Source organism: Pundamilia nyererei, unplaced genomic scaffold (genome assembly GCF_000239375.1).
Source record: "Pundamilia nyererei isolate P.nyererei 1_Seehausen unplaced genomic scaffold, PunNye1.0 scaffold00295, whole genome shotgun sequence".
NCBI lineage: Eukaryota > Metazoa > Chordata > Actinopteri > Cichliformes > Cichlidae > Pundamilia > Pundamilia nyererei.
Window position 1 is genome coordinate 479403 of NW_005187696.1, and position 27930 is coordinate 507332.

A 27930-nucleotide genomic window follows, 5' to 3' on the forward strand; every position below is an offset into this window, starting at 1 on the left:
AATGTGCCCCTTTTTAACTTTGAGCACCCGCCCCTTTAAACCTCTCTGCACGGCCCTGATAAGGACCCTTTCTTCAGCACAAGAAATAGTAACATCAATCATAAAGTGGAGCATATGTTACAGGAACACAGTGTCGAACTGCCTGCTCTGTGCTTGACATCAGATATACCGTGTCCAACAACCTAAATGCTAAATGCCTCAGGAAGATTCCCCTGAGGGGAGGAGATGCAGTATTTCTGTCTGACTCTCAAGAGAAGAGCCTAAAAGGGGAAGTGTGTGTGTGTGTGTGTGTGTGTGTGTGTGTGTGTGCGCGTGTGTGTGCGTGCGTGCGTGCGCGCGTGTGTGCATGCGCGCGTGTGTGTGTGAGCAAACATTTTAATATATATTATGAAGTAGTCCTCCTTGGTCTGTGCAGATACCAGCCTATGTAGCTGCACAGACATGTAGCTGCATGTATTTCTTTGGTGCTATAAATGAGGTCACGACGGATGTTTGTGCATCCCTTTGATTCTGGCAACCAGGTTGCTACCAATTTATGCCAGACTGGTTCCAGCTTCACACAGTGACTGAACTGTATGGATTCGAGCTCCTCTTGGAGCCAGATATTGCACGGGAGCCTGATGGTGTGCATTTGGTGGACAAACCTTGGTCTGGTGGCACCTGGTCAGGCACATGCCAAGCTCCCACATTTTGAAACCACTACGCTTTAGGCTATAACCGTTGGAATGAAGTGCTATAAGATACACGGCGGGTAAGGAAGGATGAAGATCACCTGCCCATACACTCAGAAATGCAAAGCCAGATATAAACAAGATTCAGACTTGCTCCTTTCTTCTCTGTTAGTGAATCATTTAACATTGGCTAAGGCAGAAAACTGCCATGTGGTCTGATGTGTCAAAATTTCAAATCTTTTATAAAACTGATGGACACTGCAACTTTCCATCAGGAGAAAAAAGAAAGAGGCTAGTGTAGTAGCCTAACAGCACCACCCTGTGGTTGGAAAATGCACTTACACCAGCAGTTATACAGACTCGTCTATGAAAACAAAAGATTTATTTTTACTCTTGTGAAAATCAAGTTTTGTGCTCCTCTATCTTTGACTAATGAATAATGTGCACAAATGTAGAATTTTAATGTGCAATGAGATAAAAACAGCATCTGTGACACAAAAGATAACCTGGCATGAGTGGACTTACAGACTCACAAAGCACTGTAGGATAATCTGAGCTACATCAACCTGACTCTATCCACAGATTAAGATTAAAAGGGATTAAGATTTGGATACGTCATACAGTTATCACAATGTGGAAATTTAATCACACACAGTGATGCAGCACCCAGTGGTTTTGCGTTGGTTTTGTGTGTGTGTGTGTGTGTGTGTGTGTGTGCGTGCGTGCGTGCGTGCGTGCGTGCGTGCGTGTGTGTGTGCATCACTGACGTCTGCTATACATGAAGCACTTCATACACCTTTGACAGATCAGCCTAATGCTAAATGTTTCAAGCATGGCTGGCCACACTCTAGTCTTAACATCAGTTGTGAACTAGATTAGCAATGAAAGAAAAGGAACCAGAGTGCTGCTATATATACACTGCTTATGTGCAAACCATGTGCCTGTAAGCCAAGTTATTCCTGACCCTGGAAACAACTGCTATTAAAGATTTTATTGTCCACTTACTTGATTGATTTCTTGCTTTTGACCCCATTGCTTTATCCTCCAATAACAGAGTAACGTTTCCTCCTAGAAATCAAATGCTCACTGCTACAAGCTTAGTGAAGTATGGCTGATAGCCCGTAATAGCTACTGCTGTGAGTGGGTTTATAGATTTTATTCTTCATTAAAAACTGATTCCAGTGTTTTGGGGCTGCCAGTCCTGTCACAGAGAGACGTTTGAGTGCAAGCTGGATCTTAAGGAAGCACTCAAAGTATTTTAGGTGGAATAAAGTCATGCAAGCAAATTCTTAAGATGGAAAACAGAACAACAACAATCAGCATGATCACCACAAGCTGGTAAGAGACCAGCACAAAGTCACACATTGGTTTTTGCTAGCAGCCAGCAGTCAGTGTTTAGGCCATGTTGAGGGGGGTTGAGTCAGAAGTGCACATATTTGTACAAGAGGGTCGAGTGCTAAGTTATCATGCTTAGATATCAACAAGCAACAGTAAAGGTTGCAAAGCACACTAGTCACAAATACCTGCTCACTGGTGCTAAATAGCCGAGCATACATATATCAGAATTGAACTCACCAAGAGCACAGACCTCTAGGATAGGCTGTTTGTGTTAGCAACAAAGCATTATTTGTTAGATAATTCCGACAAAAACACACCTAAAAAGGACCAGCACCACAAAAACAGTGACTCCACTTAGTGGAGGAGAGGTTCTGCACACAGCAAGGCCACAAGTCACCACTTTTAGGATCCATCTGTCAGTCTAAGAAGCCACACCCCTAACTTTAAGCCTTAATAGAGTATAAAGGCTGCATTATAAAATAATCCCAGGCTGCCAGACCACACAGTAGTTACAAAAGGGCAAAAAGCGGTGGTGGGGGGGTTTCTTTTTGCCAAACTCTAAAAAGGCAGCTGACACAAAGTCAGCTGTTGGACATTTACCTTGGGAGTGTTTGGGGGTTGATTAAATCCTGTTGGATTAGTTTTTTCAAACTGGGAGGTCGTCTCTTAGCAACCACAAGTAGGAGGAGGAGTGGCCCTAGTATAGAGCCTTGCTGAACTCCTGCAATTATTTTCAACTTCAGTAATCAGAAAATATATTTCACAATTAATGACAAAGTGCCCAAAATATTTGTAAGTTTGAATTTCTGTGACAGTCAAGCAAATTAGAAATTTATTAGTAAGTGCCTCCCACCTGACACCCACAGAATCAGATATTTTTTTTAGTATAGCAACTTTGGTGTAACCGTTGAAAGCATACAAAAATTTACCATTGCATTTTTGTTTCTTAGATGCAGTAACGGTCCTCAGGTCTGAGTTGGCTGTTTTTCATTTATTTACATATTTATTTTTAATTAAATTTTCATTTATTTATTTATCTGCAATCTTAAACGTTCATAACTTCTTAAATATGGGGGGATTAGCATTAGCATTAGAAGAAAAACTGAAACAGAGCTTTCTGGGTAAATGTTAAAGAATAACAGCATGTGGGACAGGTATAAGCGGCTGGTCAAACCAAGTTATGGTATATGAAAGTTCTTCTTTTAATCTACACTTTGACACCAGACTTGTCTTCTGGCTGTGACTCCTTGTTTCCTGTAACCCAGACAGGTATTAAAAGAAAAATAAAAAGCTGATTCTGAGGGGTTAACAACTGGCAGACTGGATTCATTTTATATGGAATGATCCTGTTACAGTGCATCCAATTTTGCAGTCATATACAGTAATAAAATCTAAAACCAGAACCTGGACAGCAGCTGCCATCTATCCTGCAGAAAAACAAAGAAACAATACAATCGAACTTTTACACTTTCTTCATCTATGTGTTGTTCAAAAGTTTTGCCAAACAGATTTTTCTGTGTGCTGAACATGTGCACATCGATTGCGTGACTGACTGCATTATAACTGGCGCTATAACTTCTATTTTACTTTGTGGAACTTTGCAGTAGTTAAAAGGATGGGTGGGGAGGGGAGGTGGGGAGTTGGATGGTGGGGTGGGGGACTGGGGAGTTGGACGAGGTAGAGGCGTAGCACCAGGGAGGGGTGGGGCGGGAACTATGGAACCCGGATGCTGATGCTGACCCATGAAAAGGAGGAGGAGGAGTGTAATAGGTGGAGGAAACAAGAGGGGTAAAAAACGGGTAGCGGCAGAGTAGAGGAGGACATCCCGTCAATGATAAACACTCCCATGGATGCGGCCAACTTCGGACTACCTGAAAGACTCGAAACTAAAATGTTTTTACTTATTTAGCGTTTTTTTTCTGCTCCTTGTGCACGAAGCAGCCGGCTAAGGGAGGAGATGCGGTGATATCATGAGCAAAACCGGCCAGCGAGAAAGAAAGGAAAGACAGAGAAGAAGAGAGAGGGAGGGGGAGAGGGAGCAGGGGAAGAGGAGAGGCGGGGAGTCGGCTACCACCAGGCCAGCTGAGGATGCTTGTTGTTTCTAGAAGCGGGATTAATCACCGGGTTGAGCGCTGATCCTTCCCCCGGCGCACCGAGCGCACCTCTCCACGCTGCAGCTGTCCCGAGCCAGCACGCCTTTCGGCCGTCTGGCCCGGTCTGCCCCCGAGGCTGTTTGCCTTTTTGATGCTCTTCCCCCTCTTCCTCTATTTCCTGATGCAGGGCCGGGGAGGGGGCGAGCCAAAGTGTGCACCGGATATTGGAAAACCCATTCTTCTTGCTGATGCTGTTTGTGATAATAGATTGTTATCTGGGCAACGCCGCATCTACACAGAAAGGCAGATTGTGACCAAATGAGGCCCGACTTGACAGGAAGAGGGGAATGTATGGGCTCGGGAGGATTATGAAAACAGTTTTTTTGGACGGCAACAGAAGAACGGGGGTCCCTGATATCGATCAGGGCATTCTGGCTTCGGATATTTGAGACTGCTCTTACAGAAATCAATCTGTGGCAAATGTAGCCTTCCTGTCCAGGTCTGAATGAGATTTTTCGTTACTGCTGTACTCTTGGCCAGCTGAATAAGCTATATAGGATCAATCAGCTTTAAACTACAGTTATTTATAGCAGGGGGTGGGTTTAATGTGACTGTTCGCACCTCTGTGGACATCTCCCATCTCTGGTACCGGCTAAACCTCACACGTCCTCATCTCTGATCTTTTCCTACCTTTCCCTTGAATGATGCCGCTTCCTGTGCTTTGGTAACACTGACTTGAAAGACTCTGGATTTACAGAGTGGAAACAGGACCGGTTCTCACTCCTGACCGCATGACAAACAATTGCATGGGAGTAGCCTGCGAGGCCCGGCTTTAGATCACGACCAGTCCGCACCTCCTCTCTTCTCCTTTCCTCCTCTCTGCACCGCCGTATAGCCGCCTGTAATGTGCGTTACGGCATTACGCACGGAGCAGGAGCGAGCGCTATCTTGATTTGCCTTATATCTGGAATAGAATTTCATCTCGGGAAGGATGAGCAGCAAAGAGCTGACGGTGGGCCAGTCCAGTCAGTTTGTGGGGCCTTACCGGCTGGAGAAGACCCTCGGGAAGGGACAGACAGGTAGGCACCCTGCAGAGTAACGCAAAAAACAGGGCGTCTGCAAGGTGCGCCGGGGTGTAACACCCCACTGCAAAGCTACTTTAACATTTCTGTAATATCGAAGCTCATGGTTTAATCCGTATTTATTCTGTACACTAAGTCTTCTCATCTCCTGTAGTTTTATCCCTCCACGGCCTTCTTAAAGGGTCTCCCAAAGGCTAAACATTTTTGAGGAGGTTTCTGAGAATGGAGATAACTCTAAATCAGTTTTTTTTTAGCTGAGTTGGACGAATAAAGCTTTTTGAATTAATCATGACGTCCCTTCCTTCCTGTTATTCACACCGCATCATGATCTGCGATATTCAGATGCTCTCTTCTCCTCCCTCTGTCTTGCTTCTCAGGACTTGTGAAGTTGGGTGTCCACTGTATAACAGGGCAGAAGGTGGCCATAAAGATCGTCAACAGAGAGAAGCTCTCTGAATCGGTTCTAATGAAGGTACAGCACTCCAAATTCACCTCATCTACTTATCCAGCTGTCTTTCTAGCTGTGCCGTGCATATAGTCACTGTGGCTGTCATTATGGTGGCTGCCAAGCTCAAATCATGTTAAGCTTGCACTCTGCAGAAATAGCAGCAGAAAATGAGTCTTTATTTTTGTCAAGAAAAGCCCGGCAGTGTGTTGGAACTTGGAGCTGCCGAGTGTGTGTGGGCACTGCTTCTGTATACCGAACAATAGGGATGATTTCATTCTGCTAATTAAGCCCTCTGATGAAAGCAACTGCAGCTGAAATACACTGGACTGAACTGAAATCTAAATAGCTTGTTCATGTTGGTGTTTTTAATGTGGTTGATTGCTTGGAGCTTTACAGGGTATGTCTTTTTTAGAACTGGCAGGTTGCACAAGGCACACTTTAGGCGCTAGACGTGCAGCACGGTGCTAGCATATGTTTTAAGATGTGCAAAAATGTCAGCATCCTAAAAACACCGGATAGCTCAAGATTTCATGGTGAGGCAGATATATATCACACATCTGGTATGTTTGGCTTAAACATCACGAACCTGCTCCTGTCCCATTTCCATGTGTGTGTTTATTTTATCAGAACAATACAAAATAATGTTTTCTTTCTATAGTCTGATAACTGTGTTGGGAAAAAAGCAGCATTCACCAATAGCACGTGACAAATGCCCTGAATCACTCAAGCTTAAAAAGGCACAAAATTCAAGGGATGAACCAGTGCTGTGTCCACACATAACGGACAACTTAGCAAAGAGTTAGTGCTAGTGCTGCAAAAGCACATAATTTGTACCAATTTCTTTAGCTGAATATGCAAAATAAAATGTCAAAGAACAGTTTGACAGACAAAAAAAAATTTTTTTGCACCAACAAAGTGATTCCAAAACATGGCAAATCTTGTCATGTGTGGTGTGTCTTTAAAAACAAGTGGTGGACAAAAGAAATGACAGGCCTAAAAACTATCTGCAGTCAATGACCTGAAGAAGGAGAACCATCTCAGAAACGCAAAAGAAGTCTAGGTGGCTCTCTTTGAAACTTGAACAATATCTGAAAGTTGACCTCAGTTGTATTGAAGCAGAGTGGAATCATGCTGACAGACAACAAAAGGCAGCCAGTTTCCAAAGAAGAGTTTTTGATGTCCTTCAAGAAGCCTTGAGGACTATTCCTGAAGACTAGTTTAAGAAATGACAAGAAAATGGCCTCAGAGAGTTCAGACTATGGTGAAGAATAAATGTGGTCATACTAAATGCTGACTTATATTTAGTATGACCAATATTTTTTTTACGTCATATACTGTATTGCTGTGCATTTTTGAATGTTTCAATAAATTGCTGCTCATATTTCCCAATTTCCTACCAAAATATAAAGATATCACTGTGTGGCTACAGACTTTTTCATATATGTTTAGTTTTATGCTGTCTTAAAATATATTTCTTGCGTCACAGTCCTGTTGTATTCAATTAAACCAAGCAGTTTTTCATAGATGTGTTTTACATAGACAACAAGTAGTCCTTAAATGGCCTCACAAAGGTCTTTGTTTAAACTTTTAGGGCATTTCAGACTATATTTTTCAGCTGTAAAGTTTATTTAAAAGACAGTAGACATGACATGAATTTACTGTCCAGCAATCAATCTGGCAGTGTGGAAGGAAAATCAATGCTGCGCCTAGTTCTCTGCCACGTGTTCTGCTCTATAATAGGTCATGCTGTGGACAGCTACTAGAGCTGAATGAATGAATAAATATTTAAAAGGAACACTTAAAATTACATTTCTTTAAAAAAATAGGCATCCATATTTTCATGTATTGTAATAAAACATAAGCAATAAGCATAAAAAGTTTAGCAATAGCTAATATGATATGATATAATATGTCTAAGGAAGTACAAGTACTGAATTTAGTCAGATAAATCTTGAGAATGGCCTTTAAACAGAAAAACTAGCTTTTTTCTTTGGTTTCATCATATTTGACTGATCAAAGATTAATAAAAAAATGTAACTATATAAGTTTTACAGAAAACTGCTCCTGGAATCAACTGACACGGCCTGGTCTCAAGGCAAAATGTGAAACAGTCACCGAAAAGAAATATTTTGGTTCATTTAAACACAGGTAATGTGCTACAATAGGAAGTAGATTTTATGCCTTAAGCTGTGCTCTTCGGACTCTTCAAAAGGGATACGTCACCTTGACAGAGCTTTGAAAAAGTGGCAGCCATATTTGAATCCAAACCGTGTTTTAGTTCATAAACCTAGAAAGTTATTTTGGTTTTCAGATGCTAACCAAACATCATTAACATCAATTATTAATTCTGTGTGGAATTTGAACTATGGTCTCTGAGAGACAAAATGACTCAACCATAGTAGCCCTGCTAGCTAAGAAGCTGCTTGCTAAAAAAGGCTAAAATGTTAGCAGCAAAATTACGTAATTATGTATTTCTTTGGAGGTTTGTTAGCTATGAGTTGTAAATGTTATTCATCCATAAAGCAGGAGTAACAAAAAACAAAACAAAACACAGGCTCTAAAAAGGGATGCACTAATAATTTGTCAGAATAGCTCTATAAGCTAATACGGGCCTTCGTGAACGATATCTGCGTATTGCCAAAGTAAGATGATATTTACTGCAGCGGTACACGTTTATGTACGGTGACACATCAATTTTGCACTAGTTAAAATGTTCAGAGATGGTGTGGTGAAGAGCTAAAATACTTTTAAAAGGTTTGGTTATTTTTCTATAATTAAAAGTTAAAAGACAAACAAACAAAACAAAAGAGAAACGGCTGTGCCAAACTGTTATTTTTAACTTGGATAGTGGCCCAGAAATTCACAGTCACACTCTGTACATGCCAAGTCTTTATCTTCATGAAAGTTTAGATAAGACACAGGCTTTAAACTAGCATTTTGATTAGTAACTAGCATAATGGAGCTAGCTTACTACGGCTTTGACCTGCTTACTAGCTTGCGCAAAGTAAATAATGGTATTAGAACAGGGCACATTTGATTCATGATTTCTTAACAATTTCAATTTCAGAACTTTTTGTTCTAAATTATAATTTGTGTATTGCATCTCTACTTTGTTACTATTTCTGATTATTCTGCACTAAATGTAGCAAACTATTGAAAAGAAGTTGAAAAACAAGTCTGCCTATTCTGAATTTTTACCCAACTTTTTTTATATGCTTGTGTCCTCCCTCTTGCTGTCTTACATCATATTTCCCTTCCTCTTCTGTCTGACATTTCCATTTCTATCATTTCTAACTTGCTCTTTTCTCTCTCCCTCTCTCTTAACCTTTCTCTACACCTCTCCCTCCCTCCGTCTGTGCAGGTGGAGAGAGAAATAGCTATTCTTAAACTAATAGAGCACCCTCATGTTCTGAAGCTGCATGATGTCTATGAAAATAACAAATACCTGTGAGTACATCTCTGTGTCTTTCTCCTTTCTGCTGACATAAAATAATCTGCTTCTGGATCTCTGCTAGAGCAGAAACAACACTGAATTAAAAAGGGAAGAATGTTCTGTAAGACAAAGGCGAGATAAATAAGCACATGGCATAGAAGATATACTGCAGAGATAAACCTTTTGTTTTTTATGTTACTTATTTCTTGTCTGTGACCCAGGTACCTTGTGTTGGAGCATGTATCTGGCGGAGAGTTATTTGATTACCTGGTGAAGAAGGGTAGGCTCACCCCCAAAGAGGCCAGGAAGTTCTTCAGACAAATCATCTCTGCCCTGGACTTCTGCCATAGTCACTCCATATGGTCAGTGAGAAGCTACAGGAAACCTTTCTCATTTGTCGTTTGCCTGTTGATGACTTTTCTTTAATGGCTTTAAGAACTAAATCATTCTCAGTTTTTCTGATCCTTTACTTAGTTAAAGTAGCAGTATGACAATTTAAAGATCTACAAGTAAAAGCAGTGCTTACAAACTCCTACTCAAGGAACAGTATGAATATTATCAGATAAACTGCAAGCAAAAATACTGATTCTGCAGATATTTGCCGCCTGGGCCTTACAGGTTGTTATGAATAATAATTAGACCTGGGTTTGTTTTATCTATTTCATATTCAAGCAGCTGGTTTAGCCCACTGGCTCCCAAGATGGAATAAATGAGAGATAATTCATTATTCATTTAGCCACATTCTAGCTTCTCATCGTCTTTTTATAATAGAATTTGGAGAATTAAAATAAATATTATTGAATATTCGTATTTAAATTTATTTCACTTATTTTTATTTAACAAAGAAAAAAGGTAGAGGATTAAAACTCTTTTAGATGAGTGTCCTAGCCAAGAAAGCACAAATGAGACTATGTTAGAAGTTTAAAGGGACCCTTTAAACAGTGGTAGGTGCTCATATTAGCCATTAAACCTTCAAAAACTCAGGTCAGCTAATGTATCTATAGTGCCTATGACTCAAAACACTAATAGTTTCAGATCATTTTTTCTACTCTTGTGTCTTCATGATTTCAGTAAGAGGGAAAGATGCCTAATATGGTCATATCGGGCACCGCCCACTTCCTATTTTGTTGTTTGAGGGGCAGAAAAATTGTCTTAAAGAGAGGCTAGCTTTAAGGAAAGGATTATTTTAAATCATCAGTTGTGGAAAGCTACTCTAGTAGAGTTCTTCAATAAAAATGAGGATTTGGAAAAGAGCATAATCAGTCCACTTGAATGAGGAATTGTCTCTGGTGGAATTATTACCAAATGCAGATTGAGCCCCAAGGTTTTCCAAACCTATACGCTAGCTGTATGTGATTTTTTTTAAGCCCATCATATACTGCTAATGAAGAATTTTTGTTTGTTAATAAATTGCTGATTGTGGCTGTTAGATAACAGTGATTTTTCAAATTCCTCATTTCATATTTAGTGGTGACTCAAACAAAATTACACTGTGGATACAAATTTTGGTGACTGTTAGTAATGTGTGAGTAACGTACACTGAACGTGACACATATGCAACTTGATTGGCTTACATGTTTCACTGCTGATTGGCTCTTTGGAGGCATAGTCATGACAATCACCATCTGTGTTTGAATTCTAACACAGGTTGATTTTTTTAGCATTATCTGAGTGCCATGTCACCTGCTTATATAATTGGTCTGATTGAAACCAGTTCCCTATTAGAACCACATGGAGGCTTTCTCTTCCAGAAGCCTAACCTTTAATAAACACTGTGCTATGAATGTTCACGTCAAACTAGTCAACCAAATATACAAATAAGTACCTTTCTTCTTTCTACTTACGGCTTGGAAAAAATACTTCAGTGCTTTCATTGGGGCGATCGTGGCTCAAGAGTTGGAAGTTCGCCTTGTAATCGGAAGGTTGCCGGTTCGAGCCCCGGCTTGGACAGTCTCGGTCGTTGTGTCCTTGGGCAAGACACTTCACCTGTTGCCTACTGGTGGTGGTCAGAGGGCCCGGTGGCGCCAGTGTCCGGCAGGGGTGGCTGTGGCTACAATTGTAGCTGCCATCACCAATGTGTGTGTGGATGACTGGATATGTAAAGCGCTTTGGGGTCCTTAGGGACTAGTAAAGCGCTATATAAATACAGGCTATTTACCATTTTACCATTCATTGAGTGTTTGTATGTTCAGTCACAGAGACCTTAAGCCAGAGAATCTTCTCCTGGATGAGAAGAACAACATCAGGATAGCAGACTTTGGCATGGCCTCGCTACAAGTTGGGGATAGTCTGCTGGAAACCAGCTGTGGGTGAGTATGGGCAAAGACCACAAAGAAGATTTTGTGGTTCAGTTGTCTTATCAGTTTTATTGTAATGAATAAAACAGATAGCATGTGTGCAGTATCTTAGTATTTTAATGAATTTAAGCAACCCATAAAACATCCATTGTGCTTTTTACATAATCAATGGCAGCATTCACCAAGAGATCAAACGCTCAGCCCATTGGGAGGAGTGTGGATTTAAATGATAAAATTAGCAACAGATTGTATGTTTTACCTGGATTCACCTTTTCAGTGGATTAAAAAGCAGGTGTTCTCAGTTTTTGTACTCTCAGATCACAACACAATCAACATCCATGAAAGCGTTTTTGATATCTTGGTGAATAAAATAATTCTTTCCTTTCAGATCTCCCCACTATGCTTGCCCAGAGGTCATAAGGGTGAGTTACCTACTTTAAATGAATGATGTCTTTTGTGTGTGTTTGCATGTGTAACATTAACCCACTGCGGTGTTTCAGGGTGAGAAGTACGATGGTCGTAGGGCGGACGTTTGGAGTTGTGGAGTCATTCTGTTTGCTCTCCTCGTGGTAAGAAGATTCTCTCAGCTTCTGGGGTTTTTATATCTCTTTCTTATAGTGTGTACTCTTTTCTTTTTTGTATGATTATACGACTTATGTCTATTTAGAACATTTACTCTTTGAGCTCTCAGTTATTAGCTGTAACCACGTAACCCAAAACTGAACCTTGTGGTTGAGAGATGAACAAAAAGTGCTTCTTTGACGAAAAGAAAGAAAGAAAGCTGGGGACCATATGCTGTAAGGTTATTAAAGAGGTCCAGGTGGAATCTGCCCTGAGGCCATATACTGCAGGTCTTCCCCCTGCTCTCCCTCCCAGCTTTTCCACAGTCCTTTCACAATAAATGCTAAACAATGGATAATATTTGATGTGGGTTAATAACAGTGATCTGATTTCCAAGATCTTGGCTGAGGTCTGCCATGTGCTTTTACCCCTGAGGTCACCCTGGGTGATTTGTCCTAACTTTATATCTTGGAGAAAGGCCAAATGGATCATTCTGGAAAAAATCTGAATAGTTTTTGAAATGTGTTAAAGTTATTTATTTATTATTTTTCTTTGTTTCCTGATTGCCAAGACAAGAGAGAACTACTTAACACGAAGATTGCCCTGGGATGGATTTAGAGTTAGAGTTAGGACTGGGTTCGTTACAGATGATGACTTAGAGCTTATCAGTTCGACACGACATTCGAGGGTCCACTTGGGTCTGAGTGATGTCAATTGTCACATCATAAATGCAAGGTGCCATGCACATGTCTAAGTGCTTTCCAGTTTTTTGGGACTTGTCTGCAAGACACTATACCACATTGCACAAACTAATCCTCCTTAAGGTGGACTTGAAGCAGCCTTGGTTATCAGTGGTGTCCACAGCTTCACATGTTCATGTCCTTAATCCTCAGGATATCGTAAGGTGTAACGTGTGGAGCTGGTACTTACTCTGAATGTCACCAGCTATTATTAGATGAGATACATCTCAATTTGGATAGAAGAGTTGGACCAAAAAAGCAATTCTGATATCTGTACATAAAGACTTTAAATGGTTAGGGTTCACTGGGAAAACAATTTTGATACACAAAGTTGCCAGCTGCAGACTGGTGAGCAGTTCTTCTTTTTGATTAAACCACCAGTACTTCTTAATCTCATCCTTTCTCTCTCCATCGTCTGCCGTCACTTTCCAGGGTGCCTTGCCTTTTGATCATGACAACCTGCGGCAGCTTCTAGAGAAAGTGAAAAGTGGAGTATTCCACATGCCACACTTTATACCTCCTGACTGCCAAGCTTTGCTCAAAGGAATGATAGAAGTCAACTCTGACAAGAGACTAACGGTAAGAAGGGAACATGTCACTATTACCAACATTAGCTGATGGTGATTTACCTAGATTTTCTGAGCCCATGTTTTAGTTTTCGTTGATTATATAATAATAATGCAGCAACGCACAAGATATGTAACTACAGTGACATTGAAGAGGTTATCCAACATCACGTTGGAAGCAAAGATGAAGAACTCTCTCTGAATTCTTTTCGTTTTCCTGTTAAAATCTATCGGAAGGAGAATAAAGGAGCTTCAACCCACAAGATTAGGCATGACTATACAAATCAAAAAGTGTACTCCATTTTGATTCATTTTGTCTACAACGAACACAACTAAACATTTTGTAATTATGGCTGACTTTAAGCTAACTTGTCAGGCTATGGATTGTTCCAGATAAAGACATTGTTGGACTTGCTCATCTGACCGACATTCATTAGCATATCTGCAAGCTAGCTTCCTACTAACAGTATTAACTGGGCATTACTTCCTTAAGAATACCGCCTGCACAGATAGCAGGTTGGTCCTGCTTGTTGCAGTCGGAGGTCCTAGCCAGTGTTACCAGCTAAGAGTCAAAGCCATAAATTATTACCCATTCTGTGAGTTGTTTGCCTCATGACATTGAAATAAAGTATATTTATTGAAATATGAACACATAGGCAGCATGGTGATTAGCATTGTTGCCTCACAGCAAAAGGTTCATGATTTGATTCCACCATCTGGCCGGGGCGTTTCTGTGTGGAGATTGCATGTTCTCGCTGTGTTTGTGTGGGTTCTCTATGGGTAATTTGATTCCACCCACAGTCCAAACACATGCAGTTAGTGGGGTGAAGTTAATCGGTAATGCTAAATTGCCCATCAGTGCGATTGGTTGTCTGTCTCTATTTGTTAGCCCTCTGACAGACTAACACCATGTCCAAGGTGTACCTTGCCTCTCGGCCCATGGTAGCTAGCATAGGCTCCAGCGCAACTTAGCAAGGATAAGTGGAATGGATGGTTGGAAATATGTCTGTGAAGGTTCTCAGTCATCCAAGTCATCGTAGTCTAAGGAGCTTGGAAAGAAAAGCTTCTGGAGTTCTTGGAGTTGCTTGAAGCCGTTTCACCTCTTCACCCTCTTGGGGCGGGGGACACTCCCACAGGCCTTAAATCTGGACTCTCCACCATTTGACCTTAGAACTGAAGAAGCTTCTCAGATGAGAGGTGAAACGTCTTCAAGCAACTCAAAGAAGTCCAGACGCTTTTCTTTGCAAGCTCCTTCATTGGTTGGAAATATGAACACGTGCAGTAGCCTAATAATTGGTAAAAATCAGTGTAATCTCAAAATGTACTTATCTATCAAAATGTACTTGGTAACTATCTTAACACTAAACTACAATTCTTTTTCTCCTACATGAGTTATGGAACAGTATTGTGTGTGTTACCAGTCTGTTCACGTTTCCCATTTTTAAAATTTCGAAAAATAAAGGTGGAGATGCTGTTTCACTGAACTGTGGAATGTAGTGTTAACTGAACTAGCTAAGTACCTGCAATTTGTATGATTTGTCAGTGACATTTCAGCCAGATAAAATGTAGCTGCATTAAAATGAAAGGCCTGTTTTTGTCTTCCTCTATTTAAAATCAACATCATGCTGTTTCAGAAACTAATTTTAATGTTAGATCTGCTTCCATAATCCTTGTAAATTGCATCAAATGTAAAAGCCTTTCAGGTGTCGTAAAAGTAGCAAAGGAGGGTGGGGATTATCGGATTTTTTACAGCACGTGGCCTGGACATTTAAAAGGGTGGATGAGGGGAAAAGAAAAGACCCGGCCTCTGGGTTTGCTTCAAGATGTGACAGACATCAAACCTGACACGAGACCTTACAGAGGGAGGATGAAGGAGAGAAACGAGGAGGGTAGAAGGAGTGAGCAGAGGCATGGCCGTAAGGTTTTGCTGAAAGACAGAAGTAGAGTCAGCAATGACAGAACTACTACTATTTGTTGTTTCTATTCTTAGACGCAAGTTTGTAGTTTTTAAATGAATCCAGGAACTCAAAACCTTTTCTAACTACAGGTCAGATTCTTGAAAAAGAAAAGACTGGTAGGGTGAGTAAGTGAACGAATAAAGAAATGAGTGAATGATCTGGGCAGCTAGATGAAGTTCCATTGCACTCAGGTTATAAAATGAAGCTGAGATAAAGCAATCGTGTGGAAATTAATTCATGCTTAACAGGCAGGTAGATGGGGACAACTGTGACAATGTGTGTCACAGAGGGCTGTAAAATAAGGACAGAGAGGAGGAAAAGTCTGGTTAGTTAGTCTACTACAGCAGATTTAATCAAAGCTGTGAGTTTGTCTGATGAGCTGTTGATTAATGGAGCCTGAAACCAGGTCAGACTGTCTCTCCCTCACTCTCTCTGTCTCTATCCGCTTCCTCGTTGCCTCCATGGAAACCACCCACTGCACAAGGAGACAGATTCCACACCAGTTTAGTAGTAGTTAAGATCAAATAAAGCAACGCATCTTTAGTGTTTCATCACATTTAATTTATAACAGGAGGCGGTTGGAAAGGCTCCTGTCTGCAGTTCTTTGTAAGCAAGTTCACCAATGCAAATCCCTAGCTGTGTGCAGATGCTTGCAAGTTTCCTCTCTGCAGATGTATAAATGCAGTGCTTACACAGTAGGCCCACTTTCTCCTGTTATACACTTGCAGAACTGCAGCTGCTTCATTATTCTAGCCCCAAGAGATGCTGCACAGGACCGATGGGATGGCTTCTACTTATATGCAGTCCTAATGCAGAGAATCTAATGTACGAGGGCATGTAGGACTGCTGCAGGGAAACTTTTTACCATGTTGTGAAAACTAGAATCTGTGGCCCTTTACTGGCTAAATGCTCCACCAGTTAGCTCATATAACTATATTGACCTTGCTGACATGTTGATATAATGAAGATAAAAATACTTAGCTTGTTGACCATCATGTTAGCCTGTCAAATCTTAGCTAGCTAGAAAGAGTAGCTAACACCTAATAAACTGAGCTGTGAAAAACAGAGTACATTAGCAGCGTGTGGAACCACCTTTGGTAGCAATAACCTCAAGTAAATTTTCTGTACTTCATCAATCACTCATCATCATCACTGTGGAGGAATTTTCTGTCCGCTCTCCCTTACAATGTCGCTTCAGTGCAGTGAGGTTTGTGAGCAGTCATTTATGCATCTCAGTGAGGTTGTGGTCTGGACTATGGCTTTGTGGTTTATTCAGATATACCTTTGCAAAACAATGCTGTAGTGGCATGTTCTTTTTAAACAGTCTGAGATGTAGCTCGTGGGTCCTTCTGAGCATTGCATGGTTTGACCTGGGTTTTATGTCCTCTCCTGTAGAGATTGAAATATTTCCACTAATAAGATGGGCTTCACATTGTTTCATTACCTTCCCTGTAAGAAAAATGGCTTCTTTTAGATCACCGTTGTAACATGTCTTTAAAAAGTTAGGATGGGGCAACAAAAGGCGATAAAAGTAAGTGGTACTAAAAGAAACAGCTGGAGGAACATTTTGCAACTAATAAGGTTAACCGGCAACAGGTCAGTAATACAAGTGCGTGTAAAAAGAACATCTTAGAAAGACTCAGAAGAAAACATGGGTAGGGGTTCACGAATCTGCAACAAACAGACACGATTCTGTCCTGTAAATCGGTGCATGGGCTCAGGAACAATTCCAGAAATCACTGTCTGTGAACACACTGTGCCACACCCAAATGCAGGTTAATGCTACTGTCTTCTCTGGGCAAAGCTCATTTAAAATGGACTGAGGCAAAGTGGAAAACTTTTCTGTGGTCGGATTAACTGAAATTTGAAAGTCCTTTTGAAAAACATGGACCTGCATCTCCTGGACTAAAAAGGTGAGGGACCAAAGATGAGAGTTTCTGAACTGAGGGGGCATCAGTACACGTTTTAGAGCAACATATGCTTCCATCCAGACAATGTCTTTTTTTCACCAATGGAAAACATCGTGTAATTAAAAAATTAGGCTGCTGAGTGTTGAACAGCTCGAATGCAATAGCAAACAAGAAGCAGTGGTTTCTACTTTGTGAAAAAACTGTGAGTTTGTGAGATTTGCAAATCATTCTGTTCTGTTTTTATGTACATTTTATACAACTTCACAACTATTTTTGGACTTGGAGTTGTAAAATATGGGTTTGAGTCTGGGTTCATTTTGAGATGTTTTTTTTTTTTTTTTAATGAAGCAAATGGTCCGATATAACACGAAACTGGTCAAATGAGACAAATGACACACAGACGCTAAACATACTGCTTCTTAAAATAGCGCACGTATTTCAGCTGTGCTAACATAATTAGAATAATGGTATTTCTATTAACAATCATCATTTTAGCATGATAAGCTCACATCAGGTAACACAATATGACATTAGAACATGGGTGGAGTTACTGAAAATGTAAATCTACTAAAATTTTTATTCAAAATTATAGGTAATTTACGATTAATCACTCAATCATTATCATAAACGTGATCATTTTATGTTATATCAAACATAAACAGATGTGCTTTCCCTAAAAACGCTGACATTTTTCCCAGAACACAGAGTTGAGATGTGATTGTACATGTAAATAAGTCACAATAAGTCTCTTTAATATGCTTTAATGTGCTTTAATATTGGCTTGTGTTTTTTCAATACAGCTTGAAGCAATACAGAAACACCCCTGGTACCTGTAAGTATATTTAACTTTTTATTTTGTTCTTTTGTCCGTCTGGCTTTTTTTTTTGCATTTTACATTTTCCCCTCTCTATTCAATGCACCTCCACCCCTGCTGACTTTTTATACATACCAGCTTACTATGATCCTTCAAAGGAACTGTTTCAAAGGGAGCGTAAGAAATCTCTGCAGAATTTCCCCTTGTTAAATTTAACAAAGTCAAATAGCATTTTATGGAATCATAAGATGTCTTTCCTAATTCCAATTCTTAAATATAAAGCTTTTAAGTCGCGCTGGTACTGAAATACCGTGTCTCATACATAAAGTACACCATCAGTGAGCGTTAACTACAAGTAGGTGAGTGAATCCTGTGATCTATTTTGGGATTTCTCTCTTCAGTCCTGCAGTCTTGGAGACCAAGAGTAGCTCCCGGCCTGGATTTTGGAAAGCAAAATTAAGCTTTTCAGTTATTCTCACATTTTTATTTTCTGTCAGGGTGTAAGTGAAACAATACTACCTCTACTATCTCTTTCAATAGTCATGCTTAAACCAGATCTATTTATACTTAAATATGAAAGCCTGTGGCTGATGTGGCGGTGTTCACTGCACCACATGCTAAACTTTCTTCAGAGAAAGCATTTTTAATTACACAGCCTAAATAGACTGACTTTTTGTTTTTGTGCCAGGGGCGGTCGGAACGAGCCCTGTCCAGAGCAGCCTCCCCCTCGCCGAGTGTGTATGAAGAGGATACTGTCCTTAACTGAGCTTGACCCTGATGTCCTGGAAAGCATGTACTCCCTAGGGTGCTTCAGAGATCGGGTTAAACTCACACAGGACCTTACAAGTGAGGAGTGAGTAAATACAACACAGAAATGTCCACTTTTACATCCGAGATATTGCCGAATCTGTGCCAACCACGGTTCAACTCACAAATCAGATTTACGTCCACATGCCTGTTTCTCCGTTATTCCTCCTGATTCTGAGTTTACACCATCACAGCCGCTGGCATCTCAGCTCTTACACAGGCGCTAAGTGCAGTTTTTAAATGTAAGTGTGCTTGTATACATACTGAGCAAGTAAAAACAGAAAACACGACTCTGTGTTGCTGATTTAATTTCTCTTTTTCTCATTATCTCTTTGTCTCATTGTGGCCAGCCAGTTACTTACATCATGAACTGCCTGACATGGCAGGAACAAGAGCAACAATGCAAACAATGCCTCTCGCATTTTCCTCTCTGTCCGTCCTCTCCGTCTACAGAATTAACGTGGATGTTCACCCACCACACGAGGCTCCAAAATAAAATTGTATTTAGTCTCTTCATGGCAGTAATAAAAACAATACATACATAAAAGAGTCATTAAAAAAGTTATTAAAAAACGTTGTTCTATGTGAAGTGAACTCAGCCTGAGGAAAGGAGCTGGATAACCAATCACCAATCCAAATCCAATCCGATCCAACCAAAACCAATCACCCTCTGAATCAACTGAGATGTTTTTGGATGATAACTTATATATATATAATGTATATTTAATAAGTGTAACACATGTCAGATTTGACCTTATGACTTAAACAAGTTAGCTACATGAAATTTTCAGGGATAAAAAGCTCCTTTAAGCTCTCTTAAAACCTGCAACAATTGCAACATCATGGGATATATGACAGTTTAATGTCTGTGATATAGAGTAACAGAAACAAGAATTGGTAGCCTGGACAGTTAATCTATTTCCTGAATATTCACTTAAGAAAATTCAAAAAGTACATTTTCAAATGTCCTTCGAAGGTGGCCGCTATGAGTGGAGTGGCTCTGCTCATAGTGTGAATCGTTTGTTCTTTATTTTAGCCATTTAAGCTCCCTTTCTGTTGCCAACTTTCTTCTGATTGGCTGCCCCTTGGAAGGGTTTGAATAGCAGGTGGGCAGGACGGCTTTGGTTACAGTTGGAGGAGAATTAAAGGTGACATGATTTGAAAGAGTCCTTAATCTGATCTCTAAACTTTTTTTCTGATTTACTATATTTCAGTTTCAAGTATTAATAATTTTAGGGGGAAAAGCCACAAAATAACAATAAGAGTAAAAGTGAAAAGGAGCAAAGTGCAATTATTTATATAGAGAAACCATCAGAAAATCCTCTTAGACGCATATATAATTATCCAGCTGTGCAGTCCTTAGCTTTATGAAACATGGCTGCAGTGCAAAATACTTCGTATTCTTATCCTTATTATATCCTGGCTCTTTTACTTGCCACAGCAGGAGGAGCAGTTTTTCATACTACAAGCATGCAGACAGGGCTAGCTAAGGCGCTAGCAGCTAGCTGATCCATGTGGCAGCAACATGACTTCCAAAACTGCTAATGTTTGTAATAACTTGTTAATTTGTTGCCTCACCTTCAAATAATTCACAAAGGCAGGTTTAGAGTTGACACTGAACTTTGTTGACATGAACAATGAATACTTACTTTCCCCAATCAGGAAGTGACCCAAAGCAAGCAAAAAAAGTTAGCTAGTAGTGTGTCTACTTTATTTAGACATTATGCATCAAAATGTACTTACTGTATGACCAAGTTACTCTAATACATGATTTTTTTTTCATATAGATATTAGATTCAGCAAAAGATGACTACTTTCTCTCAGTTATATAGTTTGCTACTTAGCCAGCTAGCTAGACATAGATACAGGTAGGTTAAAAAAGTCATTTCTTTTTAATGACCACTAGCACACAATCCTGCAAAAACACTTCAGGTCCTGTAGAACTTTAACTAGCAATCCATGAAAGCAAACAAAGACATCATCGTCTTGCACGTCTTTTTTGACATCTTTGTAAAGTCTTTATGATGACCAAAGACTGACCTTTCGGCTGTTACATTTTTTTCCCCCAGCATTTAATTTCTGCCTTACTATGCTTGTTTCTGCAGGGAGAACCAGGAAAAGATGATCTACTACCTCCTGTTGGACAGGAAAGAGCGATACCCCAGCTGTGAGGACGAGGATCTGCCACCAAGGAATGACATAGGTGAGATCGTCCTGACCATAAAAAAATAAGATGTAAAGCTCTAAATGTATATGTTGACCTTCGTTCATGCTACTATTTATTCTTGAAAATGTCCAGAGATGTTTTTAATTATTTCTTGCATTTCCATTTCAATTAATTCACAAATGTTTTTGTCTTGCAGACCCACCCAGGAAGCGTGTTGACTCCCCCATGCTGAATCGTTATGGCCGCAGTCGTCCGGAGAGGAAGAGTTTAGAGGTCCTCAGTGTCACAGAACAGGTTTCTCCCACCCCGCCTCGCAGGGCCCTGGACACTAATGCATACAGCCAGAGGTACTAACTGTTTAAAACTACAAGTGAGAACAAAGTGTTCAGCTTTGGAAGAGATTAGAGCTACAAACTGCCAGAATATTTTTTTGATGATTGAGCGTATGTGTTACTTTCTGCTGTCTTTGAAAGGTCTCGTTCAGTCAGTGGGGCCTCCACAGGTCTGTCCTCCAGTCCTCTTAGCAGTCCCAGGGTAAGAACTTCACCCTATATTGTTTCTATGTGGATCTCGGTGGCTAGGTTTAGGCAATTTTTCTGTTTAGTTGTTTTAAATGTTTTAAACATAGTCCATATAACCAACCTATATCTATTCAGAATACATATGCTGTATTTTATATTATTTGACAACATGATTGTGTAAAAGTATAGGAGTGGCACAGACTGTTACAGTTCATTTGTAATGTGCACCCATGTGACAGAGTCTTTATACAGTTATTGTTTTTGTAAGGACACTAAGCTACAGCTCATCTTCATTACTCTCTCAGATTTGATACAGTGTAACTTGCTAACAGGTGCACAGTTTCTCAGTTTTATTGTATTAGCTACATATGCTAATGTAGAGCTCTGCAGATTTGCTGTTATTGTTTATGAGCACTACAACGAAGAGTTAACTTTTTAAACGATAAACCATTAGCATAAAGCTAGTAGAGCCAGAAAGTTAGCTTAGCTGGACACAAAGACTGTACATAATGAGCTGCTGGAAATATCAACTAGCAGACCAAGTGTGGATTCTTCCACAGCAGGAATGTTTCCATTTCCATATCTTTTGCTAAAAACTGAATTTCTAAAGTAACAGTAGTGTGAGGTTGTGTTTGGATTCAGATGGTTATTTAAAGACACACAAACACATACAAAAACATTATTCTTTGCCCAAAATACATTTAATAAAATGTAAATGCAATATACAAAATCACAGGTCCAATAATTAATCATTTAGGAATTTATCAACGGAATGTTTATTTAATGTATAATTTCATGGAAAACTTACATGTAATGAAATTACTCAGGGATTTGGACCTTTTTAATTAGAGCACTGATTTTGGTAGTTATTAGTATTATTAATATATCATTAAATATTATTCTCACGTGCTTTTCTGCAAGGTAGTGTGTTGTAGCGTGGTACCAGTAAAACACAAATAGTGTGTCTCTGTGTGTGTGTGTCCGTGTGTGTGTGTTGTCAGTTGCTTTAGTACATGCATCATCAGTTCAGGTCTTGACAAAAACAAATTTCCTGTATTGTGACTTTTTCATATATATCACAAGCTGTCATCGCTTCTCATGCCTCGCCATCATATCGTTACATCCTGAGTCATATGCATTGCCATGTCATGCTGCCTCATGCAAAGATCTCTGTTCTCATGCTGACATGGGTAAAAAGTGTCTGACAGACACACATTTATGATAGAAGTAGAAGTAATTAATTCCATTGTTCGTTGTTGCATCTCGATGAGGTTCGCTGATAAATCATATCCATGAATCATATTTCATGACCATTTCTTCCTCTCACATCTGTCTGTACCTGTTTCCATCTCTCTCTGTCTACCAATCAGAGTCCGGTCTTCACTTTCAGCCAATCAGAAGTCACCTCCACCTCCGCTTCCTCCTCCAAAGACCCCAAACCAGGAAGTGCCACCACCCCTCGACCTACCCGCCCGGCGCCTGACCCAAAAACCCAGACCTTGCCCTCAAAAGGCCCCGCAGAACGGCCCCAGCTTCACACCATGAAGTCCCTCCCACTCCAGACACCACGCTCCCCTTCCCCTTCGCCCTCCCCTATACTCTCCCCCATTCCACGCTTCTTCAACTTCCCGTCACCATCTGTCTTCAAGTCCAAGAACGTCCACTCGTCCTCTAACTCCTCTGCCACCCCTCCCCCTGTGTCACAGGTCACACCGCAAGGCTCGCCGCTGCCCACCCCGCTGGGCACGCCTGTGCACCAACTCCAACACCCTTCCTCCACCACCCCTCCCTCCTCTTCCTCCTCGTCTTCTTCCTCCAGAGCGGACGGAGCTGCCTCGCTGTCGCTGACCCCGCCCTCCAGCCCGGGGGGCAGTGGTGGGATGGCTGCCTCGGGCTCTGCTCACTGGAGATCCAGGCTCAACTCATTCAAGAACAACCTTCTGGGCTCTCCGCGCTTCCACAGGCGCAAACTACAAGGTGAATAAGGAGTTTAAGACACACAATTAAAGAAAATAGTCTTTTAGCCAAGAGCAAATGAATCTTATGAAGAGATGAATCCAAGATAGAATCTATTGTTACTAAGAAAGTAGCACGTGTTCCAGCCTGATGCCTGGGGCAGTGTTAAGTAACATCTTATTTTCTAATAATATGTAATTACAGCAATTACATTTGAGCCTGTCATCAAGAATTACTGACCTTTTCTTTCCCTCTCTCTGACTCCAGTTCCTACATCAGAGGATATGTCCAGCTTAACGCCAGAATCCAGCCCAGAGTAAGTACACACATTCAATCAGTTTTCTTTCCTACAACTCAAAGGGGCGCACTGTGTTTTGCAAAATCCTCCTTCTTTCACTTACATGTCTAAAGACCCACAAAGTAAGAGAAAAGCCCATCCCCCATCACCGATCAGATCATCCTCTCACTTTGTTCCTTTCCTTCTATAGATCAGTGGGCTTGTCTCTGAATCAACAATTCAAGTTTGCAGTCATTTCTGATGTCGTAACCGAATGAGCAGCAATTTTTAGATGTTGATCTCTTACATTCAGAATGAATGGAGCCATTCCTGCTAGCTCTAAACTGTCACAGCCAAAAAACAAATATCAAACATTTGTTGGCTGCCAGGGTGAATACAACAATGTTTATTTATTTCTAAAGAACCGGTTTGTGTTAGCACGTAGCATCTAATGCTGCTACAGTCAACATCAGCACTGACTGTCCCCCGCAGCACACAGATGTGTTGAAAGTGTAATGCTGAGGCACAGCCAACAGTTTTAAGACCGATTTGAAACCAATATGCAGGAACTGTGTATTGGTTGTTGGTTGCTCTGCTTTTTTCATCTTTTCTTTTGCCTTTTGTGCTTCAGTGCAAACTACACTTAGCTGGCTTTCACCTCTTTAGCGCTGTTTGCTTTTGTGCTACTATCTCTCTTCGCATTTACTGTGTTTTAATACAGCCAACTTTCCATTAAAGCTCTTCTCATGTATATAATTTTTCTGTTTCTGCTGTCAGACAACAGAACAGGTATGGCACGTTAACTCCTTGTTAATTAGCCGTCACTTGCAAGCCATTTTCCAAGATAAAAGTCACGATTTTACCAAAATCACCATAGATATTGGTTTAAGACACAAGTTAAAGCTGCTGTTTGCAGATAAACATTCAGAAACTGAGAGTTTGAAGCATCATGTTCACACCATGCTTCACACTGAAATAAGTCATTTAGAACAGGGCTAAAGGGCTAGTTTATTATAACACAGCAGAGAGTAAGTTTGCTCCAGTATCTTAAGTTTAAGATTCAAACACACACTCTGGGGAGGAGGTGGGCAGATCGAAAATATTAATAGCCTGAATATCAGCACTGGTATCAGTATTGGACCAATACTGGCGCGACAAGATCGATACTTTGTTTCTATCCTCTGTGTTCAGTATGTAGCCGACTGAATTCTTTTTTTGAAAATGAAAAACATTGTAACCTTTGTTGATTTTATTCGTAGCCTACAGCTGACCCAAAGTCATTTAGAGAAAGACACATTGACATTCCAGGTCTCCAACAAAGCTTGTTTCAAACTTCATGAAAGGCTGAACAGGGTTTTTTTGTTGTCTGAACTTTTTTAATGTTCAAAGTAAAAATCACAGAGATTTAGTGGTGAAGATTTATCTCGTAAGTCATGACACACTGCCCTCCACTACATAAGCTGCACTTATTGGTTGAACGTATCGCTGTTGGTATCGGCCTCGGTTTAGGCCATGTAAGTATTTGGTATTGGATCAATACCAGAATTTACAATATGGCACACCTCTACTGGGGGGGATGTACGATGGCCCTCAAAGGTCAAAAGCACTTCAAATTAAAAAACAAAACACCAACACATAGAAAAATGCTACAAAAGCACTCAAAACACAACAAACACTCGAGCGAGTGTTTTTTGGAGAGACGGTAACGTCATGGACCAGCTGCAGAAGTGACAAGCTTATGGCAAACAGCTGATAGCAAACATTTATCTACAGTATTAAATGAATCTCATCTTTTTGTCCCTCACGGCACTCTCTCAGAGGACTCCTTTACATGCTCTGGTTTCAGTCACGTTATTTCCTGTCCAAAAACACCAACATTTGCTGGTGTTTTCTTAAGCTGCAGTGCATTTGACCTCTCAGGCCACCGTAGAGATGCCTGACTTACATTATCATATTAGAAAGAGAGAACATGTGGAGCTTGTTATATGGTTTTAGACACTGTTAGACTTTGATTTGCAGTTCAGCCTAAAACACTCAGCAGCAACATATCTGAAAAAGAGTAAATGACAGTAAATCGTCATCTTTTACTAAATAACCAGGTAACTTTTTACCACTTTTACTGTGCTTCACCCAAAAGCCAAAAAACAACTCTGTTACTGTGGGCTGACACATCAAGGATGAAAATACATGTTGCTTAGCTCTCCACTGTGACGTGTGATATTACTGTGTTATCGACTGACTTGGTTGTAGTTGTGCTTTCTTGTCCATTTTTAGTGAATTTAACCTTTAATCTCTGTGCTGTGTCAGTGCTTATGGATGAGTGAGCCATTATTTTTCTATTTGTACTGTATAAAACGTGTGACTGAAACTAATCTGATTAATTTGCAGGCTGGTGAAGCGGTCCTGGTTTGGTAACTTCATCACGCTGGAGAAAGAGGAGCAGATCTTTGTCTTGATCAGAGACAAGCCGCTCAGCTCTATCAAGGCTGACATCGTCCAAGCTTTTCTCTCCGTGAGTGCAGACAAACTTAGATAAGCTTCGACATACTTGTACGATTCCCACGGCGGTGTTAAACGCACAAATTTGAGATTCGATCATCATAACTTGGCATCACTTTTTTCTTTGTCTTCTGCAGATCCCATCCCTCTGCCACAGTGTGGTGTCTCAGAATAGTTTCCGGGCAGAATACAAGTCCTCTGGTGGTCCTTCTGTCTTCCAGAAACCTGTCAAATTCCAAGTATTACTCCGTTCTTATTACCTCCTCAGCTCTAACAGAAGTGTTTTGCATGTTTTGTGAGGAATAAGCACTTTTGATGAACGCTTTGAAGTTCTAAAACCTTTTGGTGGAAATACTCCTTCCTTAAAAGAATTGAGGGTTATAAAAGTTCTTAAAACCCCATTTGTGGATCTTTGTTTAACACTTTTTTCAAAAGAAGCTTTGAGGGATGTAAATGTACAGTGAGTGGTCTAGATGGTAGATGTAGGGGTTGTCCAAATTCATAGGCTGCATCCTTCTGAGGACCCGGCCTTCATGGTCTACGTGACCAGGTCCTCCGAAGCCCGGGTAGGCCGTAAGTGAGCAGCTGTGAAATGGGACGGTCTAGTCTTCAGTTTTGCGTCACCGCTGTCTCGGTGGAGTTTAATAAAGTCAGCCGTCTGCTCCTTGCTATCTAAAATATAAGAAACAGGACACTGGCGTAAATCCTCGACCATCTCACACTTCTGTTTAATCGGTTTTCCGTTTGACGTTTATTCAGCTGTGTGAAAACTATAACTTTAATCACAGCCAAACCGATTTACTCATGAAAAAATAAAACACTGAAAAAAGCCAAACAATGACATTTTTAAGTTATCTAAGTGACTCATATATCCTGCTTACCCAGAGTTTACCCCCGTGGGGGGTTTGAAAACGATGTGCCGGGAGTTCGCTGTACTCGCCCTGGCTAGCTATCAAGCTGGTGGGTAACAGACGTCTCCGAAACTGTCGGAGCATTATATGCAAATATGGGATGTCTTGATAAACAGGGCAGATATTTGAAGTTTACACAGCTACATTCTTGCCTGAAAATATCTTAAAAGTTTATTTTGTGACCCAGAAAGAATAATAAGAGTAATATTAAAACTAAGTAGCTGCCGCCATTGTTGGAAACTGGAATTGGCTGCGCTATGCATTCTGGGATAGGTCGGGACACGAAGGATACACCGACCCATCCTTCAAAAATGGGGAAATGAAGGACGCATTTGGAGGAGTCTTCAAATTTGGACAGCCTTCGTCGCGTCACTGTGATGTAATCGGCCTACAAAAGCGGCCTGATGCTATGATTTTGGACACCCCTGTAAACTAAGTAGATGTAAATCTAAAATGTAAATGTGAACAAAGGACAAATATTTGGCTCTATGAATGAACCAAAACAGAGCAAAATTAACCTATTTTGAAGTGGAGGCCTTACTGTATGTGACAGACGAAGTAAGATGCGATGCCGACTTGTTAAAACGAGTGAAACTAGCTAGCTAGCCAATTTATAGAACGAAGGACCCAAATGCTGGAGTCAAGGCAGAGAAAATAACAAAAAGCAAGAAACAGATATCCAAAAAAATAAAAAAATAAAAAAATAAAAAAATCGTCATTTACAGAGAATACACTAGGAGAGGTACACAGATGCTTCATCAAAGGAAATAGGGGAGACGGGACTAGAGGGAGTGCAGAATTATTAGGCAAGTTGTATTTTTGAGGAATAATTTTATTATTGAACAACAACCATGTTCTCAATGAACCCAAAAAACTCATTA

The 27930-nt window shown here is 40.5% G+C and overlaps 1 protein-coding gene across 2 annotated transcripts in view; it reads left to right on the forward strand.

Moving 5' to 3' along the window:
• Nucleotides 1–4047: 4047 nt before the first annotated feature.
• The window catches only part of LOC102193627 (serine/threonine-protein kinase BRSK2-like), a 31728-nt gene continuing 7845 nt past the window's right edge, over nt 4048–27930 (forward strand). The window contains exons 1-17 of one of the 2 annotated variants that reach the window (XM_013915382.1): nt 4048–5181; nt 5562–5656; nt 8994–9079; nt 9287–9427; nt 11258–11374; nt 11751–11784; nt 11863–11931; nt 13096–13242; nt 17898–17929; nt 18600–18764; nt 20824–20921; nt 21082–21232; nt 21359–21419; nt 22777–23383; nt 23630–23678; nt 26028–26151; nt 26276–26377. In XM_013915382.1, the coding sequence (XP_013770836.1) occupies nt 5094–5181; nt 5562–5656; nt 8994–9079; nt 9287–9427; nt 11258–11374; nt 11751–11784; nt 11863–11931; nt 13096–13242; nt 17898–17929; nt 18600–18764; nt 20824–20921; nt 21082–21232; nt 21359–21419; nt 22777–23383; nt 23630–23678; nt 26028–26151; nt 26276–26377 (2166 nt within the window). In that variant the 5' untranslated portion in view covers nt 4048–5093. The remainder of the gene's footprint in view (nt 5182–5561; nt 5657–8993; nt 9080–9286; nt 9428–11257; nt 11375–11750; nt 11785–11862; nt 11932–13095; nt 13243–17897; nt 17930–18599; nt 18765–20823; nt 20922–21081; nt 21233–21358; nt 21420–22776; nt 23384–23629; nt 23679–26027; nt 26152–26275; nt 26378–27930) is intronic. The other variant, XM_013915383.1, reaches the window with a different exon arrangement.